At 39.3% G+C, this 23,016-nt stretch overlaps 1 protein-coding gene across 1 annotated transcript in view; it reads right to left on the reverse strand.

The window, feature by feature from the left end:
* Positions 1-1,282: 1,282 nt before the first annotated feature.
* Positions 1,283-23,016, reverse strand: part of gramd2aa (GRAM domain containing 2Aa) — a 33,680-nt gene continuing 11,946 nt past the window's right edge. The window contains exons 3-12 of the mRNA XM_008404681.2: positions 18,600-18,657; positions 15,545-15,884; positions 13,683-13,786; positions 13,115-13,213; positions 12,651-12,722; positions 12,488-12,544; positions 11,296-11,473; positions 4,239-4,332; positions 2,854-2,958; positions 1,283-2,217 (exon numbers count right to left, since the gene is read on the reverse strand). Of these exons, the coding sequence (XP_008402903.1) occupies positions 2,214-2,217; positions 2,854-2,958; positions 4,239-4,332; positions 11,296-11,473; positions 12,488-12,544; positions 12,651-12,722; positions 13,115-13,213; positions 13,683-13,786; positions 15,545-15,884; positions 18,600-18,657 (1,111 nt within the window). The 3' untranslated portion in view covers positions 1,283-2,213. The remainder of the gene's footprint in view (positions 2,218-2,853; positions 2,959-4,238; positions 4,333-11,295; positions 11,474-12,487; positions 12,545-12,650; positions 12,723-13,114; positions 13,214-13,682; positions 13,787-15,544; positions 15,885-18,599; positions 18,658-23,016) is intronic.

The following is a 23,016-nucleotide window of genomic DNA, read 5'->3' on the forward strand; positions in this document are numbered from 1 at the left end:
CACGGAGCTTTTTGCAGAGGCTTCTTTAAAGAGACTAGAACGAGTTGGTGTCCCGCTGAGACTGATAAACTAAATGCTGCATGGGAAAATGATTAGCATCTACACGTTTTGGTTCACGACAGACTGAATTACAAAGCAGAAAAACTTTGGGATACATTAAGGAGTAAGAAGAAGAAAACTAAAGATGAATTTTGCAGTCCAGTCACAGGACAGTGTCCCAGGACAGCACATCCGTTTTCTTAAGCAATAAGGAAGAAAAACAAAAACTACACTTCAAAAACAAAATCTTATTATTGGTATTTTTGGTTTAGTTTTTAGAGTAAACATTTTAGTACATTTGAAATAAGAAAACTATCTCACAACTTTTCGGCAACATTCAAGAGCTTGTTTTAAGTCAATAATTACTTAATGTTGATGAAAAAGTGCCAGTTGTAAGTGAAGTAATCTGTCATAAATCTCAGCAAGTTGAAGAAGAATCTTCAGAATTGTTTCTGTATTATTTTAGAAAATCTTCCACATGTATTTTCTAAAAACGCTTCACTACACATTGCTGCACTCCACTTCGTGCAGAGGTTCAGGGCTACTGAGAAACGATCACTTCCCGGAGGCGTGGACTCTGTTGAGGTTTTAAATGTTACCTAATTGTCAACATTTGGGCGTGACGTATGTAATACGCCAGTTCGATGCCATGAAGCTTACCAGAAATTGCCTGCACTGTAAACAACCATCCTCCACTGCGAAGAGAGAAGAACTGAGATGAGCAAGATGGCCGTTACTGTAAATTCAGTATTTGGAAGCAAGGCCAACGTGGACTGAACGGCTTTGTTCACTTCCTCCGCTGCTGTTGCTAAAACTACAGGCAGATCACAATTCTAACACAACGCAGAAAATCAACATCATCGTTCATGATTTCTCCTTCTGTTTGCTTATTGATCCGGTTGAAATTCTGCTGGAGAGAATCCAAGTCAATGAGAGAAAGCCCAGGCAGAGCTGTGAAGAGAGATGAGAATCGAGCAAATTGTGAAGGAAAGCAATGGCCAGGCTAAGGCTAAGGTCTATTTTGAGGCAAAAATTACAAATAGGACAATCCAAAATCAATTACATCTTGTAGAGGAGCATCTTTTTCCTTATGTTCATATTTCTCTACCCTTGATTTACAACATTGGATAAAGTTTCAGTGATTTTCCGGTTCATCTTAAAAGGCAATTCAAGAAAAGAATAAGCAAGAAAATTTCAAGACTGTTGCTCTTTTTGTCGGAAAGCAAAGCAGAAAACTACAAAGTCTTTGTCATTTTAACGTAGTTGCAGTTTAATTTAAAAGTGTCCAGAAATACATCACCATCCATAGAAAATTCATCAAATATCCTCAAACAAACATCATAAAACAAACACTCTGAGTCTTAAAGACTAACGGCTTCATTTGAAATGTTTGAGTAAAAGAATCCAAGCAACCTTTTATTTTACACAGATATTCATAAATGTGATGAAAAACATAACATTTCATCTAATCCCTCCACTCTTTTTTAAAAGCTATTATTGCTGTTTCACTGGAAACAAGTGAAATCTCTGTGCTCACATGACCTTCTTCTGTGAATATCTTTAAGATGACAACCGAGTACCTTTTACTGAAAAAAACAAAACACTTTATGTGACATGTGGCTGAAACGATTCGGACTTCATCTAACGAGAAAAAGTGCAACGTTATTGCTAGTTTTAACTCTCCCTCTAAAATTAAACTAGTTTGCTCAATTAGTCAAAAATATGTTTGATATAAACAAAAGGCTCACTCACGCTGGCAGCCATCAAAAAAATACAAACATTTCCTTCTTACTTACATCTCAATATTTTAGCCTCAAACATCAACTCTTTGTCATCCGTCTGCTCAACAGAGCAGTGAGGATTCAGCAGCATTTTTTCCCCCCACTTTTCACACTAAAGCACATCTGCGATATTAACTGCTGACAATCTATAACAAAATCTACTTTCTATTTAGAAATAAATATACAGTCTGTTTGCATAGTCTGGAAGTGATCTTGGGTTGGGTGGTCGTCCCGGACCTTATAGATGCCTGGAACCTTGATGATGCAGCTGAGGAGGGATGGAGGGTTTGTTCTGATCCTGGATCTGTGCTGGGGCGGGGCGGGGGGAAAGGGGGGGGGTTGCATCATCGACTCCAAGCTTGAAGAGAGAAGGTTTAAAGTGGAGGGCAGAGGTTACCTGGAGCAGGAGAAGACAGTGTTGTTAGTGGAAACCTAACGGCACGGATAGTTTTTTATCCCCGTATGCATAATTATATCCTTACATTCTTAGCAACAGAACTAGTGAAGTAGATGAGGTTGGGCAATATGGATTAAAAATGAAATATTACCAAATCTGTTTTTAATCCGTTTTATTTTATTGTTTTCTTTTTTTTTTTAAATTAAATTACAAATGACTCACAAAAGTGGCTTTTACTTCAGTTCCCACTCCTGTGAGTTGTACGACTGAGTATTAGGTTCGGGCAAAGAGAATTCTTGTTTCATTACAAGAATATTGTGTAATATTAGGAGAATAAAGAAAAAAAATTCTTACATTATGGGGAGGGGGGTGGGGGAGTAATTTTAATGAGAAAAAAGATCATAAAACGTTATCAAAATATGACGTGAAAAAATAGCTCCACTAGCGTTTATGGAGTGCGAAAAGTGACCATTGGCAATGAAAAGTTTTACAAAACTTTTGCTCAAAATTTGCTATTCAGTACAAACATGAACTGATTTCATCTAAGTATGTACAAGATTTCCACTGTTTTGAGGAAAACATATCCGTCTTTGTAATTTTTTTTTTCTTTAGTGACACTGCCTGCAGGTGTGTTACCTCTCTCTGAGGGGCAGATTTGGGTTACTGAGGAAGGAGAGCTGCTGCTCCAGACTGCACACACGAAAGGCCAGATAGCACGACGAGAGGATGAGGAGGATTATTCTGATGAAATAGGAAGAGACAAACACATTTAGATGCTTCTGTAAACACAAAGGAAGAGAGCTGTAATGTTTCTGAATGAACACTGGGGGGCGGTGTTTACTATCCTGTCATGCATCTGTAAAAGTTGAAAAGAAGAAAGCTAAAACATTTGATGTATTGTGTTTTTAATGTTTTCTACTTTCCTTCAAACTTATTTTATTAATTATATACTTTTTCTTAATTCTCTTAATTTAAAAAGTATTTTAAACTTATTTGAACTTGTCCCTTCCTTTAACAGCTGGAGCAGGAATTTACAAAATGAGCGATGAAACAGACGGACTTGTGTAAATAAATGGAAACATCATTGTGGACAACCTGAGAAAATGAAAATACGTTTATGATTAATAAATTCTTTTGACATATTCACACATTTATGGTTAAAAACATTTACATTTAATGAATCAAAACTGAAAAAACATATAATTTTTATACTTATTAATTGCAAATACAATGAATACAAAAACAAACTTAAAGTTATTGTGACACGAAAGAAAGAAATACACGAATAAAACATACGACTGGAGCAGAAACTAACTAATGAATAAATTATTATGACTGAAAATTAAAGGGCAAAAGAAATAATCTAGAAATATAACCCTATTTGCCAATTAAATTATTTTTTAACAACATAACTAAATAAAAAAATAAATATTCATATTGATGCTAAAGTAAATTATGAATTAAAAAAAGTAAATAAAACAATTGATTCATTTTAGACGTCTAAGATTATAAATTTTAAATTATTTTGTTGTATCTTTTTGTTGGGTTGTTTTATTGTTTCTGATGATTTTTCCCAATTTTGCCTTAGTCCTCCATAAATCTATAACACCTTTAATTTTATGTTGCGTCTAAATCTAAAACAGCTGCATAAAACTGTATTGATTACAACTATTATGAATATGATATGATATGTGCTTTGGGTGTGTATTTTATGAGTGAATGAGGTTGAGCTCTATTTCTTCACTCAGCAGGTTAAGCTTGCTAATAAAACAAATGATGATGTACAGAAATAGATGACGACGAGGCGCATGTCGCTCTGTGACATAATGTGAGATATTGTGGTGAACAACGTTTCATCGGAGGACTGAGTGTTTCAGCAGCTCTGATCTCCTGTGACTGAATCACCTCCTATTTATATTAGCACATTAAAGCCCCGTGCGTGTGTGCATGTGTGTGTGTGTGGAGCTGGGAGTCAGCTGTTGGAGAAGGTGAAGGTGGTGTGTGTCCCTTCATCCACTCACAGCAGGGTGAAGAACTTGAGCAGCTGGTACTCCATCTGACCCAACTCTGCCACCGGCTCTGATAAAAGACCTCTGTCTGTCTGCAGACCTCTCTCTGAAACACACACGCACACATCATAACGCCACACCATTAACATTAGTCGACTGGGCTACATATTCCACTTTTTAGCTTTGACTTTTTGTGTGAAAACCTGAGTAAATTTGTGCTCAGATTAAATCCTTACTGGATAAAACCTGTCAAAGGAAAAAGTTTAAAAATCTGTGACTGTCAGAAAAACTTTGTTTTGTGGCAAAATTCTCATTAAATCTTGGCTATAAAGCTGTTTTCTGGGTAGTGAGTAGCTGCTGCTGCTCATCATCTTATAATAACTGGACTTTAGTGGGTGAACTCCATATACTGCCACCTACTGGCAACATCAGAAAAAAAAAGATGTAGCCAGAAATGCAGAGCACCTGCAGATGGTTTTGCCCATCTTTATAAAAAATAAATATTGGTAACTTCATGTAGCGACTAAGGACTGATTGTTAACATTTCTGACTTTATGCTGGGAGGAAATGGCACAGAATCGTGTGTTCACTAAAAAAAGACATCGTGCCTCATTCTCCATATTTTCCCTGATGTTTTGACTATTACTTGTGACTGAGTTGTTGTTTTAAAAAAAAAAATACTTCAAGTGTTTCTGTAGTAAGAATAAACACATTTTCACTATAAAACTGTAACTTCCAGTTGTTTTTAACCAAAACATTTCTATCCAAACTGGTTGTATTTTCTAAGATAATATTAGTGCCTATTTAGTTTATGGTGCTTCACATTACAAAAAGGCCAGAGAAGTGAAACACAGCTCAACAAAAACAAAAGTAAAAAAAAAACAAAAAAAAAATTTCTTGGTTTGCTGATTATTACAAATGGAAATATGTGGCTGCTTATATTATTTATGCTTTGGTCCTCAATCGTAGTATTAATTTATGTCTCATACATACAATGCATGTTGTTCACATGAGCTTAATTATTATTTTGTTGATCAAAGATGATTCAAAACAGGCAGAAACATGCACAGTGGGGTCATCATAATTCACACATACTGTACAAGGGGTTAGGAGTAACAGCAGGTTAAAAAGTTTAGTTAAAACACAGTGCCATATAGTAGGCAGTTTACTGCATTGATATGAGGAGTAAAAGTATTAAACTATTCCTCACTTAAGCTTTTGATTTCAAGCAGGCAGAACCTGCTCTCATCCTCTGAAGTGATGTTCATTAGTAGTTCTTTTGACTTTTGATTAGAGAAGTGGATAAGTGTGCGATAAAAGAAGTTTCAGGCCTTGAAGTTACATTTAGAGCAGATGAACTGGGTTTGAATGTCACATCATTCAGAAACAGGAAGGAAAAGACCAGACTGGACCTGGAAGCTTGAGCTTTTTTTTTGGTTGGTCATCTCTTTTTTTATCCAACGTTTTTAGTAAATAAGATTTATGAATCAACTTTGATGGTGCTAAAATCCTAATTTATTTCTGTCAACCTGCTAACTTTGATGTATTTTATGACAATGTGTAAACACTTTTCATACATTGTGACAGCAAGCTGCTCATTATATGTGCGTTGCTAAGATAACTGAATCAATATCATGCAGTTTACCACCTACTTTTTGTATTTTTTTTTTAACTTATTTTGTAGCCATTTTGGATTTGAAGTAAAAATTGTTGAGGAAAAAATACTAAAGGAAGGTCTAGTCTGACCTGCTGGTGATGTCAATAATATGCACAGGTCCGTGAAATATTCAACATGCTGCCCAGAGCATGTTGAGCATGAATGCACCAAAACATTCATCCATCCAGAATTTTCCAGAATGTTTTGTTGTGATAATCTCAACTCAATCCGCACGGGCACAAAGCTTTTTAATACAAGCCTCCACGTGATTTAATCTCCATCTTGTTGCGTAAGAGAAAAAAAAAAATCCAAACAGAGATTGCTCATTTGCTCTCACATTCACACAAAAACGGGAATCCTATTTTGTGTCCCGCGGTGATTCCTGTCTAGATTTAGCAAAGGGGGAGCTAAGTTTTTGTTTTTGGCTCAACCTTTTTAATTCAACTTATAGAAAAATAAAGTCACCTCTGGAAAATATTTTCTGGAGGAATATTTAACAGCACCGACTAAATATGTGCACAAAACATCAGAGACTGAATATGTATGTGTGTGTGTGTGTGTGTGTGTGTGTGTGTGTGTGTGTGTGTGTGTGTGTGTGTGTGTGTGTGTGTGTGTGTGTGTGTGACCTTCCAGTGGCGGCTCCGTCTTGAAGGGTGTGTCTGCTGCTCCCAGGCTGCTGGTGGAGCTGCCCAGCAGGTCGGGAAGGGACGAGGACACGGACACCACAGACGGTTTCCGTCTCCATTTTAACACCGACGGGAACTCGTCGACCACTGGGAACTCATCCGGAGCCGGGAACTCATCCTGCAGCGCAGCAGAAAGACGAGGCTGTCCAGTTACTCAACAAACCAGTTCATGAACATTTATGGTTCTAACCTGATATGAAGTTGAAAATATAAGACGGCTGTTAAATAATTTTTACATTTTTCATTTAAAGCATAAAGAAATTCCTGGCAACATTCTTTTCAATTCATTTTTGAATAAAATAAATAATCATTTGGGTCAGGAGTTCCCCAATACTATTATCAGGATTTCCTTTTCTTTTATATGCTTGTTTTATAATTTAAACTATATTATATGATCTGTATACATTGGCAAAAACTTGGAGATTATTCTGATGCTGTGCGTCCCATTATTATTATTATTATTATTATTATTATTATTATTATTATTATTATTATTATTATTATTATTATTATTATTATTATTATTAATTTGCTTGTCCTGTTATGAATCAGTTTGGAATCAGTTTGTTTCTGTGTAATGTTATTTATTACATAGTAAATTCAACAGGGATATGGCCACCACAACATTTGTGATCATTACTGAGCTGGTAAGTGACATGTTTTATTAAATTGAGATAAAGGGTAGATTAAATCAGTCTTCCTTCTCATTTTCAAACAGAAAAGTAGTTGATAAGCTTATTATTTTGTTCTTGGTTATGTAATCACATGTTTTCTCTTGTCCTAGATAACTAGTTTTCTTTGTTTTTAGAAAACCTGTTTGAAAAACAAAAATCTAAATAGTCTTTTCAATTGAACATGCTCACTTTTGTTACGGAGAATATCAAGGACAAGCCAGGGAGCTAACAGAGCTCCGCAACACAAGGTGACCTCAGAGAGCTCCTGACAGCATCGAGCCGACCCGGGGAATAATTCACCGCACGGCTGCAGCTGCGGCAGAACGATCGATCGATCTCGTCTGAGCGAAGTCGACCTCAGCTTCGGATCGATCCGTGCTTCATAAAACCCATCAAAGCCGCTTTTGATGGCTGAATTTGGATGATTTTGCGGCGTTTCGTGAAAGACTTTCACTCACCAGCGATAAGACCGGCTCTTCCATGAACTGCTTTAAGCTCAGACTCTTCCCGTTGACCTGCAGGGGGAAAAAACACACACGCCTCTTTATCTGACACGCTGCCACATGGACTTAATGAATAAGTGCACCTGGTGTGTGTGTGTGTGTATGCGTGTTCACGGACCTGTAAGTGTGTGCAGATCCTGCGGAGGACATCATACACACTGTCTCTTGATAGCAGGGAGACAAAAACATACTGAGGAGATAAAAGAGAACAGGAGGTTTTTTTAACTTTTATTCCACCCACTGTCGTGCCATGACGAGAAGATAATCAGCGTTATTCACTTCACCTTCTAGTGGACATAATGTTTTGCCTAATTAGTGCACTTAAGGTCATTATTAGTGATTTCAGCAAAAAGTCTTTCACCTCTTCTTCGTTGGTTATTTCAGTGGTTCCCCAACTTTTCAGCCTTTTAACATAAAAAATTATTTATACTCAAATATTTTTTTTATGATCCCCTACAGAAAACAAGTTGATGTTATAAGAAGCTAGCAGACAAAAAAAAACACAAAAAAAACAATAAGCTAACCTTAAATTAGGCTAACTTTAAGTTGTTAGTTTATTGTCTCTCTGGCTGAAGCGTCTACCTTCTGGTTGGTGTCCGTCGTGATGGCCAAGCCGTTGGGCACCAGGCCGGCCGTCTTGTGCTTCTTCACAAGTCGCACAGTAACAACGGGGATGGCCACCTGAGCAGAACGACAAAGAACTTTTCAGGAAGACACAAACCTTGGATTCGACCTCTAAACCGCTAGAGCGAGAAAGCAGGAGAGTAAAGACCTGATATAAAAGAGCAATGAGACGGGCCCTGCGGAAAACCAGCAGGGACACAAAACCTGCATTATTGAGTCAGAATGTGAGGAATGCGGCTTCAATAAGTGGCTTACTGTCACTGAAACCTCTGGAGTTTTGAGGAAATTGAAGGAAGAGCTGGAAAGTCCAACATCAAAGTGAAACATTTCAGAGACGAGTAAAGTTAAAGGTTAAAAACACGAAGAATAAAGACAGAGGGACTTCCAGTTTGCTCTTAATCCTGATTGACTTCCAGCGAAATCATTTGTAAAGCTGTGCAATCAGCTTTGCCAGGCTGTGACTTTAAAAGTCGCCCGGATCAAGTTTCCCCCACAGTCACTGTGAGTTTATTAAGCTGCCTCCTACCTTGATGTCCTTGCCGAAGAGGTTGGCATAGAAACACAGCCAGTTTCTGGAGATGTAGAGGCGGCCCTGCAGGAGGATGTCTCTAAGAAGAGCACAGGAGTACACTGACAAAAGAAGAAGCACAAAATACTTAACAAGAGCACAACAGTTAAAGAAATAACACGCATCCGACATCCTGTAGTTTAACATCACACAGTCCCAGAGGGAAAACCTCAAGCAGCGATCAGGAAATAAAATAAGCAAAACAGAAGTTCACTCAGAGCCGGGGTTTGTTTTATACTTTACATGTTTCCAAATCAGGATCATGTTCTGGTTTTGAATTTCCAGGATGAAACAAAAAATATTCCCCAAAGCCTGGAGGACGGTTTTCTAACGATGCATTTTACTGAACTTTGCAGATATTCTCACTGATGCAATACAGAGTTTCTCCACTTGGGGGCGGGGAAGTTAGCCAGGTATAAAAAAATGTTTTTATGCAAGAACTTATGAAATAAATAAAAAATATAAAAGAGAAAGGATTAATGAGTTGCAACAAATGTATTTATTTATGCAGAATAAATGTTTTTTTTGTCTCCGTCTTTCTGTTTTTGGAAGCTTTTAACAGTTTTTAACAGTCAAAAACAATAATAATAATAAAAAACTAGAAGCTAGAGTATTTTAAAATCATGCACAATAATAAAATTTGGCTAAAAAAAAAAGGCTGTGATATTTCTTTAAATGATAGATTTCTTCTAAACTTAAAAGTAGAAATGTACCTACAGTTTTAATTTCTATGCAGGCATGTCCAGCTGACAAACAGGAAGACGTAAAAAAACAAGAAGAAAGCTGAATCCACTACAGCTAAACTGATCTGTTTTACTCGATACTACTACTAACATTTGAATTAAGACAGACAAGGTTGTTAAAAGCTAAACTCTGCACTGCAAAAACACAAAATATTAAGTATTTTTGGTCTGGTTTCCTGAGTAAATATCTTAGTATCCTTGAAGTAAGACCAAACTAACTTACAAGTAACTTTTCTGCAACATACAAGTAAATACTTCCTTAATATTGACAGTTTTAAAAAGTCCACTGGCAGATTGTTTTACTAATAAGATATTTTTCTAGTGTTATAAGGGCCTGAAAACAAGCTCCCATACGTTGCTGAAAAGTTAATTGTACGCTAGTTTTATCTTATTTCAAGCATAGAAAGACATTTTTACTAGAAACTAGACAAAAATATTTGGTAAGACTTTGTGTTTTTTGCAGTGTGCATCAACACGTCACAGCTTCGTAAAATCAGAGGTTGGAAATCGGCCCCAAATCTCTGTCCCAGTAATTACTATGATAAATAATAATATTGAAGACTATTTTAAAGTGAAATACTGATGATTGCATAATAATGCAAGTTTGCCCTCTCAAAGACTAATAAACTTTCATTTTGTAAAGAAGTCTTAATACTGGAGCTGGAGGATATTTTAAATATCCAAAATAAAACAAAACAAATAAAAACAACAAAAAACATTAATGAGATGTATTACTGTCTCTGTAACCAAAATTGCCCTTCAAAAAAATATTAATAATCAGAATGTGAATCATTAAGCTCATTTGAACTTATCATGCGACTAATTGATCCACTGATCTGTCTCTTATTGCTACAGGCAAACTTAACCTAAAACAGCCACATTTTTAGTGGCCTTGTTTTTCAAAGTTTAGACACAAATTGATTTTTTTTTTTCAGCTGATGACATCACCACAAAATGACACAACAACTTACACCCACGCGCACACACACAGTCCTGATTTTCTCACATGGAGGGTACATGCTGTCCCGCCACAAGCAGCTCATGTGCACAGTGTAAAAGCTGACACGGTGACGGTACCTTTCATGAGGATCTCATCCTTGGGCACGCATGGGAACAGTTTGTGGTACTGCGAGTTGTACTTGCTGACAGTCTGTGCAGAGGGACAGGGCAGAGTCATGAGCAGCTCCTTGGCGGACCGGCCTGCCCGCACAGCGCCAGCACCGCCGACCCCTCCACCGCCGCCGCCTCCTCCTCCGCCTCCGGCCCCTCCGGCTCCGCTTGGCGCAGACACCACCCTCTCCCACAGAGGACGAGAGCTCTGCACCAGGCTCAGCACGTTGGCACCGTACTCACACACACACTCTCGCACATCCAAGGCCTGGAGCAAACCGCTGCAAGACACACACTGTTCCCCCCCCTGCCACTGGTCAGTGTTGGGCTGAGGTTACCGTCTACTCAACATGCATCTGCCTCTAAGTGCAGCTAAAACAAACACACACACACACACACACACACACNCTGCGTGAAAAGGTTGATAAGACACTTTTCACTGTGTGTGTGTGTGTGTGTGTGTGTGTGTGTGTGTGTGTGTGTGTGTGTGTGTGTGTGCGTCACCTTCCAGTGGCGGCTCCGTCTTGAAGGGTGTGTCTGCTGCTCCCAGGCTGCTGGTGGAGCTGCCCAGCAGGTCGGGAAGGGACGAGGACACGGACACCACAGACGGTTTCCGTCTCCATTTTAACACCGACGGGAACTCGTCGACCACTGGGAACTCATCCGGAGCCGGGAACTCATCCTGCAGCGCAGCAGAAAGACGAGGCTGTCCAGTTACTCAACAAACCAGTTCATGAACATTTATGGTTCTAACCTGATATGAAGTTGAAAATATAAGACGGCTGTTAAATAATTTTTACATTTTTCATTTAAAGCATAAAGAAATTCCTGGCAACATTCTTTTCAATTCATTTTTGAATAAAATAAATAATCATTTGGGTCAGGAGTTCCCCAATACTATTATCAGGATTTCCTTTTCTTTTATATGCTTGTTTTATAATTTAAACTATATTATATGATCTGTATACATTGGCAAAAACTTGGAGATTATTCTGATGCTGTGCGTCCCATTATTATTATTATTATTATTATTATTATTATTATTATTATTATTATTATTATTATTATTATTATTATTATTATTATTATTAATTTGCTTGTCCTGTTATGAATCAGTTTGGAATCAGTTTGTTTCTGTGTAATGTTATTTATTACATAGTAAATTCAACAGGGATATGGCCACCACAACATTTGTGATCATTACTGAGCTGGTAAGTGACATGTTTTATTAAATTGAGATAAAGGGTAGATTAAATCAGTCTTCCTTCTCATTTTCAAACAGAAAAGTAGTTGATAAGCTTATTATTTTGTTCTTGGTTATGTAATCACATGTTTTCTCTTGTCCTAGATAACTAGTTTTCTTTGTTTTTAGAAAACCTGTTTGAAAAACAAAAATCTAAATAGTCTTTTCAATTGAACATGCTCACTTTTGTTACGGAGAATATCAAGGACAAGCCAGGGAGCTAACAGAGCTCCGCAACACAAGGTGACCTCAGAGAGCTCCTGACAGCATCGAGCCGACCCGGGGAATAATTCACCGCACGGCTGCAGCTGCGGCAGAACGATCGATCGATCTCGTCTGAGCGAAGTCGACCTCAGCTTCGGATCGATCCGTGCTTCATAAAACCCATCAAAGCCGCTTTTGATGGCTGAATTTGGATGATTTTGCGGCGTTTCGTGAAAGACTTTCACTCACCAGCGATAAGACCGGCTCTTCCATGAACTGCTTTAAGCTCAGACTCTTCCCGTTGACCTGCAGGGGGAAAAAACACACACGCCTCTTTATCTGACACGCTGCCACATGGACTTAATGAATAAGTGCACCTGGTGTGTGTGTGTGTGTATGCGTGTTCACGGACCTGTAAGTGTGTGCAGATCCTGCGGAGGACATCATACACACTGTCTCTTGATAGCAGGGAGACAAAAACATACTGAGGAGATAAAAGAGAACAGGAGGTTTTTTTAACTTTTATTCCACCCACTGTCGTGCCATGACGAGAAGATAATCAGCGTTATTCACTTCACCTTCTAGTGGACATAATGTTTTGCCTAATTAGTGCACTTAAGGTCATTATTAGTGATTTCAGCAAAAAGTCTTTCACCTCTTCTTCGTTGGTTATTTCAGTGGTTCCCCAACTTTTCAGCCTTTTAACATAAAAAATTATTTATACTCAAATATTTTTTTTATGATCCCCTACAGAAAACAAGTTGATGTTATAAGAAGCTAGCAGACAAAAAAAAACACAAAAAAAACAATAAGCTAACCTTAAATTAGGCTAACTTTAAGTTGTTAGTTTATTGTCTCTCTGGCTGAAGCGTCTACCTTCTGGTTGGTGTCCGTCGTGATGGCCAAGCCGTTGGGCACCAGGCCGGCCGTCTTGTGCTTCTTCACAAGTCGCACAGTAACAACGGGGATGGCCACCTGAGCAGAACGACAAAGAACTTTTCAGGAAGACACAAACCTTGGATTCGACCTCTAAACCGCTAGAGCGAGAAAGCAGGAGAGTAAAGACCTGATATAAAAGAGCAATGAGACGGGCCCTGCGGAAAACCAGCAGGGACACAAAACCTGCATTATTGAGTCAGAATGTGAGGAATGCGGCTTCAATAAGTGGCTTACTGTCACTGAAACCTCTGGAGTTTTGAGGAAATTGAAGGAAGAGCTGGAAAGTCCAACATCAAAGTGAAACATTTCAGAGACGAGTAAAGTTAAAGGTTAAAAACACGAAGAATAAAGACAGAGGGACTTCCAGTTTGCTCTTAATCCTGATTGACTTCCAGCGAAATCATTTGTAAAGCTGTGCAATCAGCTTTGCCAGGCTGTGACTTTAAAAGTCGCCCGGATCAAGTTTCCCCCACAGTCACTGTGAGTTTATTAAGCTGCCTCCTACCTTGATGTCCTTGCCGAAGAGGTTGGCATAGAAACACAGCCAGTTTCTGGAGATGTAGAGGCGGCCCTGCAGGAGGATGTCTCTAAGAAGAGCACAGGAGTACACTGACAAAAGAAGAAGCACAAAATACTTAACAAGAGCACAACAGTTAAAGAAATAACACGCATCCGACATCCTGTAGTTTAACATCACACAGTCCCAGAGGGAAAACCTCAAGCAGCGATCAGGAAATAAAATAAGCAAAACAGAAGTTCACTCAGAGCCGGGGTTTGTTTTATACTTTACATGTTTCCAAATCAGGATCATGTTCTGGTTTTGAATTTCCAGGATGAAACAAAAAATATTCCCCAAAGCCTGGAGGACGGTTTTCTAACGATGCATTTTACTGAACTTTGCAGATATTCTCACTGATGCAATACAGAGTTTCTCCACTTGGGGGCGGGGAAGTTAGCCAGGTATAAAAAAATGTTTTTATGCAAGAACTTATGAAATAAATAAAAAATATAAAAGAGAAAGGATTAATGAGTTGCAACAAATGTATTTATTTATGCAGAATAAATGTTTTTTTTGTCTCCGTCTTTCTGTTTTTGGAAGCTTTTAACAGTTTTTAACAGTCAAAAACAATAATAATAATAAAAAACTAGAAGCTAGAGTATTTTAAAATCATGCACAATAATAAAATTTGGCTAAAAAAAAAAGGCTGTGATATTTCTTTAAATGATAGATTTCTTCTAAACTTAAAAGTAGAAATGTACCTACAGTTTTAATTTCTATGCAGGCATGTCCAGCTGACAAACAGGAAGACGTAAAAAAACAAGAAGAAAGCTGAATCCACTACAGCTAAACTGATCTGTTTTACTCGATACTACTACTAACATTTGAATTAAGACAGACAAGGTTGTTAAAAGCTAAACTCTGCACTGCAAAAACACAAAATATTAAGTATTTTTGGTCTGGTTTCCTGAGTAAATATCTTAGTATCCTTGAAGTAAGACCAAACTAACTTACAAGTAACTTTTCTGCAACATACAAGTAAATACTTCCTTAATATTGACAGTTTTAAAAAGTCCACTGGCAGATTGTTTTACTAATAAGATATTTTTCTAGTGTTATAAGGGCCTGAAAACAAGCTCCCATACGTTGCTGAAAAGTTAATTGTACGCTAGTTTTATCTTATTTCAAGCATAGAAAGACATTTTTACTAGAAACTAGACAAAAATATTTGGTAAGACTTTGTGTTTTTTGCAGTGTGCATCAACACGTCACAGCTTCGTAAAATCAGAGGTTGGAAATCGGCCCCAAATCTCTGTCCCAGTAATTACTATGATAAATAATAATATTGAAGACTATTTTAAAGTGAAATACTGATGATTGCATAATAATGCAAGTTTGCCCTCTCAAAGACTAATAAACTTTCATTTTGTAAAGAAGTCTTAATACTGGAGCTGGAGGATATTTTAAATATCCAAAATAAAACAAAACAAATAAAAACAACAAAAAACATTAATGAGATGTATTACTGTCTCTGTAACCAAAATTGCCCTTCAAAAAAATATTAATAATCAGAATGTGAATCATTAAGCTCATTTGAACTTATCATGCGACTAATTGATCCACTGATCTGTCTCTTATTGCTACAGGCAAACTTAACCTAAAACAGCCACATTTTTAGTGGCCTTGTTTTTCAAAGTTTAGACACAAATTGATTTTTTTTTTTCAGCTGATGACATCACCACAAAATGACACAACAACTTACACCCACGCGCACACACACAGTCCTGATTTTCTCACATGGAGGGTACATGCTGTCCCGCCACAAGCAGCTCATGTGCACAGTGTAAAAGCTGACACGGTGACGGTACCTTTCATGAGGATCTCATCCTTGGGCACGCATGGGAACAGTTTGTGGTACTGCGAGTTGTACTTGCTGACAGTCTGTGCAGAGGGACAGGGCAGAGTCATGAGCAGCTCCTTGGCGGACCGGCCTGCCCGCACAGCGCCAGCACCGCCGACCCCTCCACCGCCGCCGCCTCCTCCTCCGCCTCCGGCCCCTCCGGCTCCGCTTGGCGCAGACACCACCCTCTCCCACAGAGGACGAGAGCTCTGCACCAGGCTCAGCACGTTGGCACCGTACTCACACACACACTCTCGCACATCCAAGGCCTGGAGCAAACCGCTGCAAGACACACACTGTTCCCCCCCCTGCCACTGGTCAGTGTTGGGCTGAGGTTACCGTCTACTCAACATGCATCTGCCTCTAAGTGCAGCTAAAACAAACACACACACACACACACACACACACACCTAGACTACAGACTAGCAGCAGCTACGCCTCATTTTGTTGCCTCAGAGCTCTTTCTCAACTACAAGGCTGCCTTTTTCTGTCTCAAATACACCTTCAGTGGCTCTGCCGCTGCTCCCTCCCCACTCCTCTTTCCTTCACACACATACACTCACTCTGTCCTTCAGCTGGAAAACACACAGGTACTTTCAACTCCTTTCTTTCCCTCCCTTCTCCTCGCTGCTGTCAGTTTCTCTAACGGCAAGAACATTCAAGTCACCAATTTCTTCTTCCCTTAAAAAAAGAAAAGAAAAATCACTAGATCTCTCCTTCATCTCCTCTCACCTCGCTGCTACAACTCACCTGCAGCCTTCAGAGTCTCTGCTACAACTTTCCTGCTCTGCATCTCATCTATCACTGTTTCGCTCTGTCGTTCTGCATCGCTCCTGGCGCTCTTTTCACTATTTATAGCACGCGGCAAGAGGTAGCTCCTGTCCTCTGAGCAGTGCTTGCAGAGGCTTAGGATATGTGGAGGGGGAAACCCTCGGTTAATGTTGTTCTGGAAGAATATGCCGACTCATTCAGAGTGGAAATTAGATCCGTTTCCAACGTGTATTGTTTTGCTAAATGACTAAAAGAGTATGCAAGAGGGCAGAGGCAGTTTGTGATCTTTTTTCTACTGAATTAAACAACCAAAGCGTTTGCCCCTCCTTGTAGATTTCTTCTGTTTTTGCTTTTTATTTTTGCTATACTTAATTGTCTCAGATCATCAAACTAAGCAATCAGACTAAAATAACTTTTCTGCAGTTTTCAAATGATGATTTCATCAAACCGACCTGGAGCCATGTGGAAAAGCGATCGGCTAATGGCCGCTCTTCTTTGCAGAAACGTTTTAGTTCAGCCATCTTGGAGGAGTTTACAGCGTGAGCCTCATCTTTATGGTACATGAATTGGATTCGAGTCCGGTTCAAAGCCAAGCTTTACTCGGTTGTTTCTTTGGAACACACTTCCAGTTTTTAAATGCACTTCTTGTTTAATTCCTCGCTTTTATGCAGCGTCCTTTGCAGACCAGAAACCTCAAATCCCAAACCATCACACCACCACCATGTCTGACAGTCTGTTTCCACAATTCTGGGTTAGTTTTAGCTCAGACGTAACATGAACCACACTTTCACTTTCCAAGAAGTTCCACTTTTGTCTCGTCAGTGCAGACAAAACTTCCCCAAAGGTCTTGTGGATCGAGACGCTTTGTGACACATGAGAACAGCCTTTGTGTTTCTTTTTGTCAGCTGTGGTTGCGGCCTTTGAACTCTCCCACGGAGGCAGTTTGTGCCCAGCCTTCTTCTTCATGTAGACTCATGAACTCTGACCTCAACTAAAGCAAAATGAAGCCTGCAGTGTTTTGGATGTTCTGGAGTCTTCACCCTTCTGGGTGAAGTCAATGAACTCCTGGAGTCATTTTGCTAGACTGGACACCACTTGGAAGATTCACCGCTGGCCCATGTTTCCTCATGCTAGCTGGCATCCACTAACTACAGCTTATACACCAGGGATGTTGAACTCATTTTCATTTTGGGCCGAATCAAAAACCTGAATGTTCTTAAAGGGCCGGTTGTGCCAGAACTAAGCTGTTAAAATATCAATGAGTGGCTGTTTGTGTCAGTTTCTTAAAATTAAATATTGAACATCGTTTCAGACTGACCAGTCCATCCAGGATTTTGTGAATGTTTCTGGGTTTTTTTTTTGTTTTGTTTTGTTTTGCCAATATATGATGCTAAATGTAACTTTTATTACTTGTCACATCGGTCATGGACTATAGCTTGACGTCAAGTAAGGCTGAGGCAGTAGTCACTTAAACCCAATGTTTTCAGACAATTTTAAGAAGAATTTTTTGCAAAAATCAGGAAAATAAATATGTGGGTCTGTTGATTTTGTGTGGGTTTTGTATGAATTTTGCAGATTTGTAAAAAACTGGAGGGACTAATTTGGAGCCTAAAGGGCCACATAAAAAGCTACGGTGGGCCAAATTTGGCCCCGGGGCCTCGAGTTTGACACATGTGTCCTACACTGTAGTGCGCTGGATTCCCAAAGCGTTAGAAATGGATTTGGATCCCTTTTCAGACTTCGAATACTTGTTTCCTATACTGTTTTCATTTAGATGATGTGTTGCTTTTTGAGATTTTTTCATTTACTTTACGCTATAAAATGTTCTATTTAAAGTTATTTCTTACATTTGATCGTCAGGCCTGAGTTATGCTTTTGAAAATGTACACAGCTTTCCAAAAACTGTGGCTCATCACAGTTATTTCACAATTTAACATGAGGGACAATTATTTTTTCACATGGGGCCATGTAACGGTGGAAAGCTTTTTACCTCAATAGATGAAAGAATAATTTTTTTTTAAAAAAGGCTGCCTTTTTCTGAAATTCCACTTTATGTGCTGATCTGACATAAAAACAGAAAAACCTGTAAGGAGGGTCAATACTCTGGATTTGGAAAGATTATTTTGATATTTCAAGAGGTGAGCAACATGTTCACATTTCACAGCCTAACGCTACTGAAGCTTCGTTACGCTTTTATTAGCTAATTTTACTTCATGTTTGTTTAAAGCAAAACCAAAACAGGACAAACTCACCGATCCCCTGTAGCATTTCTTCACATCTTCATAGGAAAGGTCTTCAATCAGCTGAAACCTGTGGTGTAGTAAAAAAATTTGTAAACAATATATAATAATACATGAACCAAACTCACACTATTATTCTCTATGTGGGAAAGGTAGGCTTAAAATAACAGATTGTGAAGATATTCCTGCAAATCGGACGGAAAATTTGAGCCAAAAGAGGTAAAAACACTCGAGATGCACATATTGTATTACATGTTCATTGTATCTGAAGCCAGAGTTGGCATTAGATAGATATACCGAGCAGCTGAAGCGTGAGAGCGGCCAAGCCAGGCGATTATGTGTCGCTCTTTTAATAGCAAGAGTTTCACTTCAAACTCGCCTCCGGAGGAGCAGATGTCCCAGCATGATGCTCATAAATCTGCTTCCGAGGCAGGAATAACAACTCAGCAGATAAAAACCCAGCACAATCAATCCTGGAAGGAAAATGTCACTGAACTGCTCCGTTCAGGTGTTCTGGGGAAGGCGGCAGCCGGTGCGGACCGAGGAAAGGCTGAATGTGGCGAGGCATTTAGATAGAAGGACAGAGAGAGAGAGAGAAGCACACTTCGTCTTTCATCTGGTATCTCACTGAAAGTGTCGGGTGACTGACAGCGAGCTCAGGGAGTGAAACGCGGCGCTGATATGAAAGCGCCGCCGCAGGAGGAGGCACTGATAACACTGCGGCCCAGCAGGCACTCCGACGGAGCCAGTCAAGCTGCTGCTGGTTCCACTGGAGAGCTGAAAGTGAAAGTCCACACTGCGGAGGTCATTCCTCAGTGAAAACGTATCATATCAGCAGCCGGTCAGGACCGATTCTTGCTTCACTATTACACTGGGTTTGAAAGTTTTACCCATATTAGACGACACCTGGGTATGTCTAGACTGGAAACAGTATTTACACAAAATGTAAAAACTCTCTCAATTGCTCACCTGGAATGACCATTTATCTGATAAGTTCAGATTTTTGGATCAAACCTTTGACAGAAGGTCTCCTAAGACATGTACTTTTCACAAACTTTTATGAAAAGAAACAAACAAAGAGAGAGTGGAAGAAAGGAAAGAGAAAAAAATAAATAGAAAGAAAGAAAGAAACAAAGAAAGAAACAAAGAAAGAAAAAGAAGTATAGAAAAAAATGAAAAAATTAAGTAAAGAGAGAAATTGAAAGAGACAAAAAATAGAGAAGGAAAGAGAAAAAAAGAATGAAAGAAGCTTGCAGCACTCTAGACCATCTTTAACCTTTTACAATAGTGATGTTGCTTACTGCAAATAAAAAAGCGATCTGCCCCCATGAGAGGCGAACCAGCACAGCAGGAACCACTGACCCGATGAACGAGAACACGCTGAAACTCTGAGCTTCTATTTATAGGAAACGGGCAGAAACCTCTGTAGAGCTTTTCAGAAATGCCGACCACTCGAAGCGCTTTCACGCTACAATCACAACCATCCGACTGCACTTACAAACACATGCAGTCACACATTGATACGCAGGGCCAGCCGGAGTGAAGCGCCTTGCCCAGAGGCGAGACGACATGTGGCGGGGGAAGGCGCTGGAACTGAACTCACAACTCACAAGACCTAATTAAAAGCTAAATATTATGTTGTCTCCTTCCTATAATAATGACCAAAGTCATTTTTTGCCACAATAAAACTAAAATAAATAAATAACCACCTCTTTCTTTCCTAAAGATGATTTAGGTAAAAACAATCTGACTGGTTATTATCATAGGAAGGTGACAATATATTACATATGTATTCAGGAGTTTGAAAGAGAGCAGATAAATATATAATCAGGGCCCTTCAAGCCTTTCTGGGGCCCTAAGCAGCTTTTTCTTGAGGGGCCCCCATGCCAACATGCCAACACCAGATGATTTATAATTCCTAAACTACACTATGCGTGTAACATACCTGGTATCATTAGCATAATTTGTAATTAGCATACATTATACCAGAACTATTATGACTATTGATTTCAACCTTACAGGAGTAACAAACAAAAAAATATAATTTGGATTTTAAAATGCAGAGCGGTATTAAAGTGTACCATTTTATTTTAACTATTTGAAAGTAACATCAACTAATAAACACAAAATTTAACATCTTATGTTTTCCGAACACTAACAACAAAATTAGATTAATCATTACTATCTATAAAAAAATATAGTTATAAAATTTAGTTTGCATTATTCCGTGTTATTTTAAATACATATATTTTCTATCATGCTAGTTTATTGCTCTTGGTGGCCTCCTGGTGGTGTGGGGGCCCTAAGCAGTCGCTTACCTTGCATATGCCTTGGGCCGGCACTGTATATAATAAATGTTACTGTCTACTATTAGAAAGGTATGAGGGGAAAGTAAAGTTCCTGGGTAGCTCACATCCATGGCTAATGTCTTTCTAGCTCTAAACTGTGATATAGATGTTAATTACTTGTGAAAAAAACCCCACATATTATTCTGAAATCTAAAAATATGTCCTGTGATTCTTTAGAAAATGTCCTTATGAAACAGCGGTCTATCTGTCTTCAACCTTGAACAGCGTTTCTGATGTGCCAGCTGCCATTATGCAAAGCCTCGTCGTCCTCTCAATGCAACAGCTCTGTCAGTCAGTGTCCTTGCTCTGATAGCCTGCTCTGTAACAGGATAGGATGACCTCTGACCTGAAACAACTGTGTCTGGCTCTGATGTTTCTTTCCATGCAGCTCTTTGTCACAGTGAAAACTCTGGCTGGGTGCAGGAGAGTGGGGACTGATTGCTTTCAAAGAGCGTGCAGCAAAATGCAACGTGCATTAAAATATGCACGTCATTCAAAGCAAGGCGTTCTGGCAAACAATGACGACACAGAAAGATGTCATGTATAATCTGAGGGCGTTTTCACACCGTTTCTGGTGGACTCCGTTTGATTGGGGACCAAAATTGCAACATTTGGTCCATTTTCAGCTGGCGCGGTTCACTTTCACACGATCCAAACAAACTGAAACACTTGTTCCCCTCCTCGCCCGTGGGGGCGCTGCACCAAAAACAACGGACAGAAACAACAAAAATAAAAAAAACTTCTGAAGAAGAAGACTTGAGCACGACTTCCTTCTTTACAAAATGTAAACAAAAATGGAGTAGCGTCGGTTGTAGGATTTCTCTCTGTTAAAGGAACCATTTACCCCACTAGTGCTAGACACAAACGTTTGTTTTGGTTGTATTTACCCAGAATACCCTGCATTGTAGTCCACTTCCTGCTTTTAGAGTGGTCTCCAGTCTGCTTGGTTTTCACATTCAAACCGCACCAGAGTTCACTTCAACCAAACAGAGACCTAGGTTCATAGAAGGACCAGAGTTAGCTTTTTTAGCCCATATCAGAGTTCGATTATCATTCACATCTCCTCAAACAAACTGGATTTTCTAGGCAAAAGGACTGAAGGATCATTAAAGCGGACTGACCACGTCCAAACAACTTCCCATCATTCTAATGCCAGAAATGTTGCTCACAAGTGGAAAAATATTTTCTACCAGGAGTAGAGATCAGGAGCAGAGCTCAGATGCCCAGAGGAACAAACCCAAGAGATTAAAGAGGAATAAGAAAAACACTGAAGAAGTGCGTCTTGTTAAGGCCTGCGAGGAGAAACACCCTTTCTCTACAAAGAATATTCCACCATGTTTTAGGTTTGCAGCAGTGCACAGACAACATCTTTTGGACCGGTGAGCAGCATGGCAGATATTTTGCCAAGCACGGTGGTGGAGTGGTGATGATTCAGACTTGCTTTGTAGCCACACACATCCCCCATGAAGTTCTCTGTATGCCAACGCGTTGTAGATTCACAGTGTGTGTCTGTCTGAGAGATGAAACTCAGGCTGGCCTGCTTGAGAGGCTGCTGCACGACCACAGGAGAACCGCAACGTTTTGAACAAGTTCCTCCACAGTGATGTGTGTGACCGTGTGTCACACAGGAAATAACTAAATTAACTTGTCATTGCTAAAGAGGACTGTGGAAGTTCCTGGGGGGTTTAACACAGAGCTTGACAGTGTTGAATCTGTTGTGTGTTACGGAACACTTTACATTAGATTTAAATGGTTTTAGAGCCTCTTAGGACCAGACGGGTCGGACTTATTCGGTTCAAACGCCAACACGAGCTTAAAGTAATCAAATCAAGCTAACACCGGAGTTAGTCAGGTCACGAAAGGAATTAAAAACGACCCCCCTTAACCTCCTCAACGTTTAATTATTTTACGTAGCTTGACCCAGAAAAAGAATTGGAAAAAAAAAAAAATCCCCCTTCCTGGAAAACACATCTCTTCATCTTGTGACCGTGCTATGAACAATAGCGTATGTGTGTTGCTCTTCCTGCTCGCCGGCTTCCTCCTATAAATAGGCGGCAAGGCGGCGGATCTGCACTCCCAGG

The sequence above is a fragment of the Poecilia reticulata genome, linkage group LG3 (genome assembly GCF_000633615.1).
Source record: "Poecilia reticulata strain Guanapo linkage group LG3, Guppy_female_1.0+MT, whole genome shotgun sequence".
Taxonomy (NCBI): domain Eukaryota; kingdom Metazoa; phylum Chordata; class Actinopteri; order Cyprinodontiformes; family Poeciliidae; genus Poecilia; species Poecilia reticulata.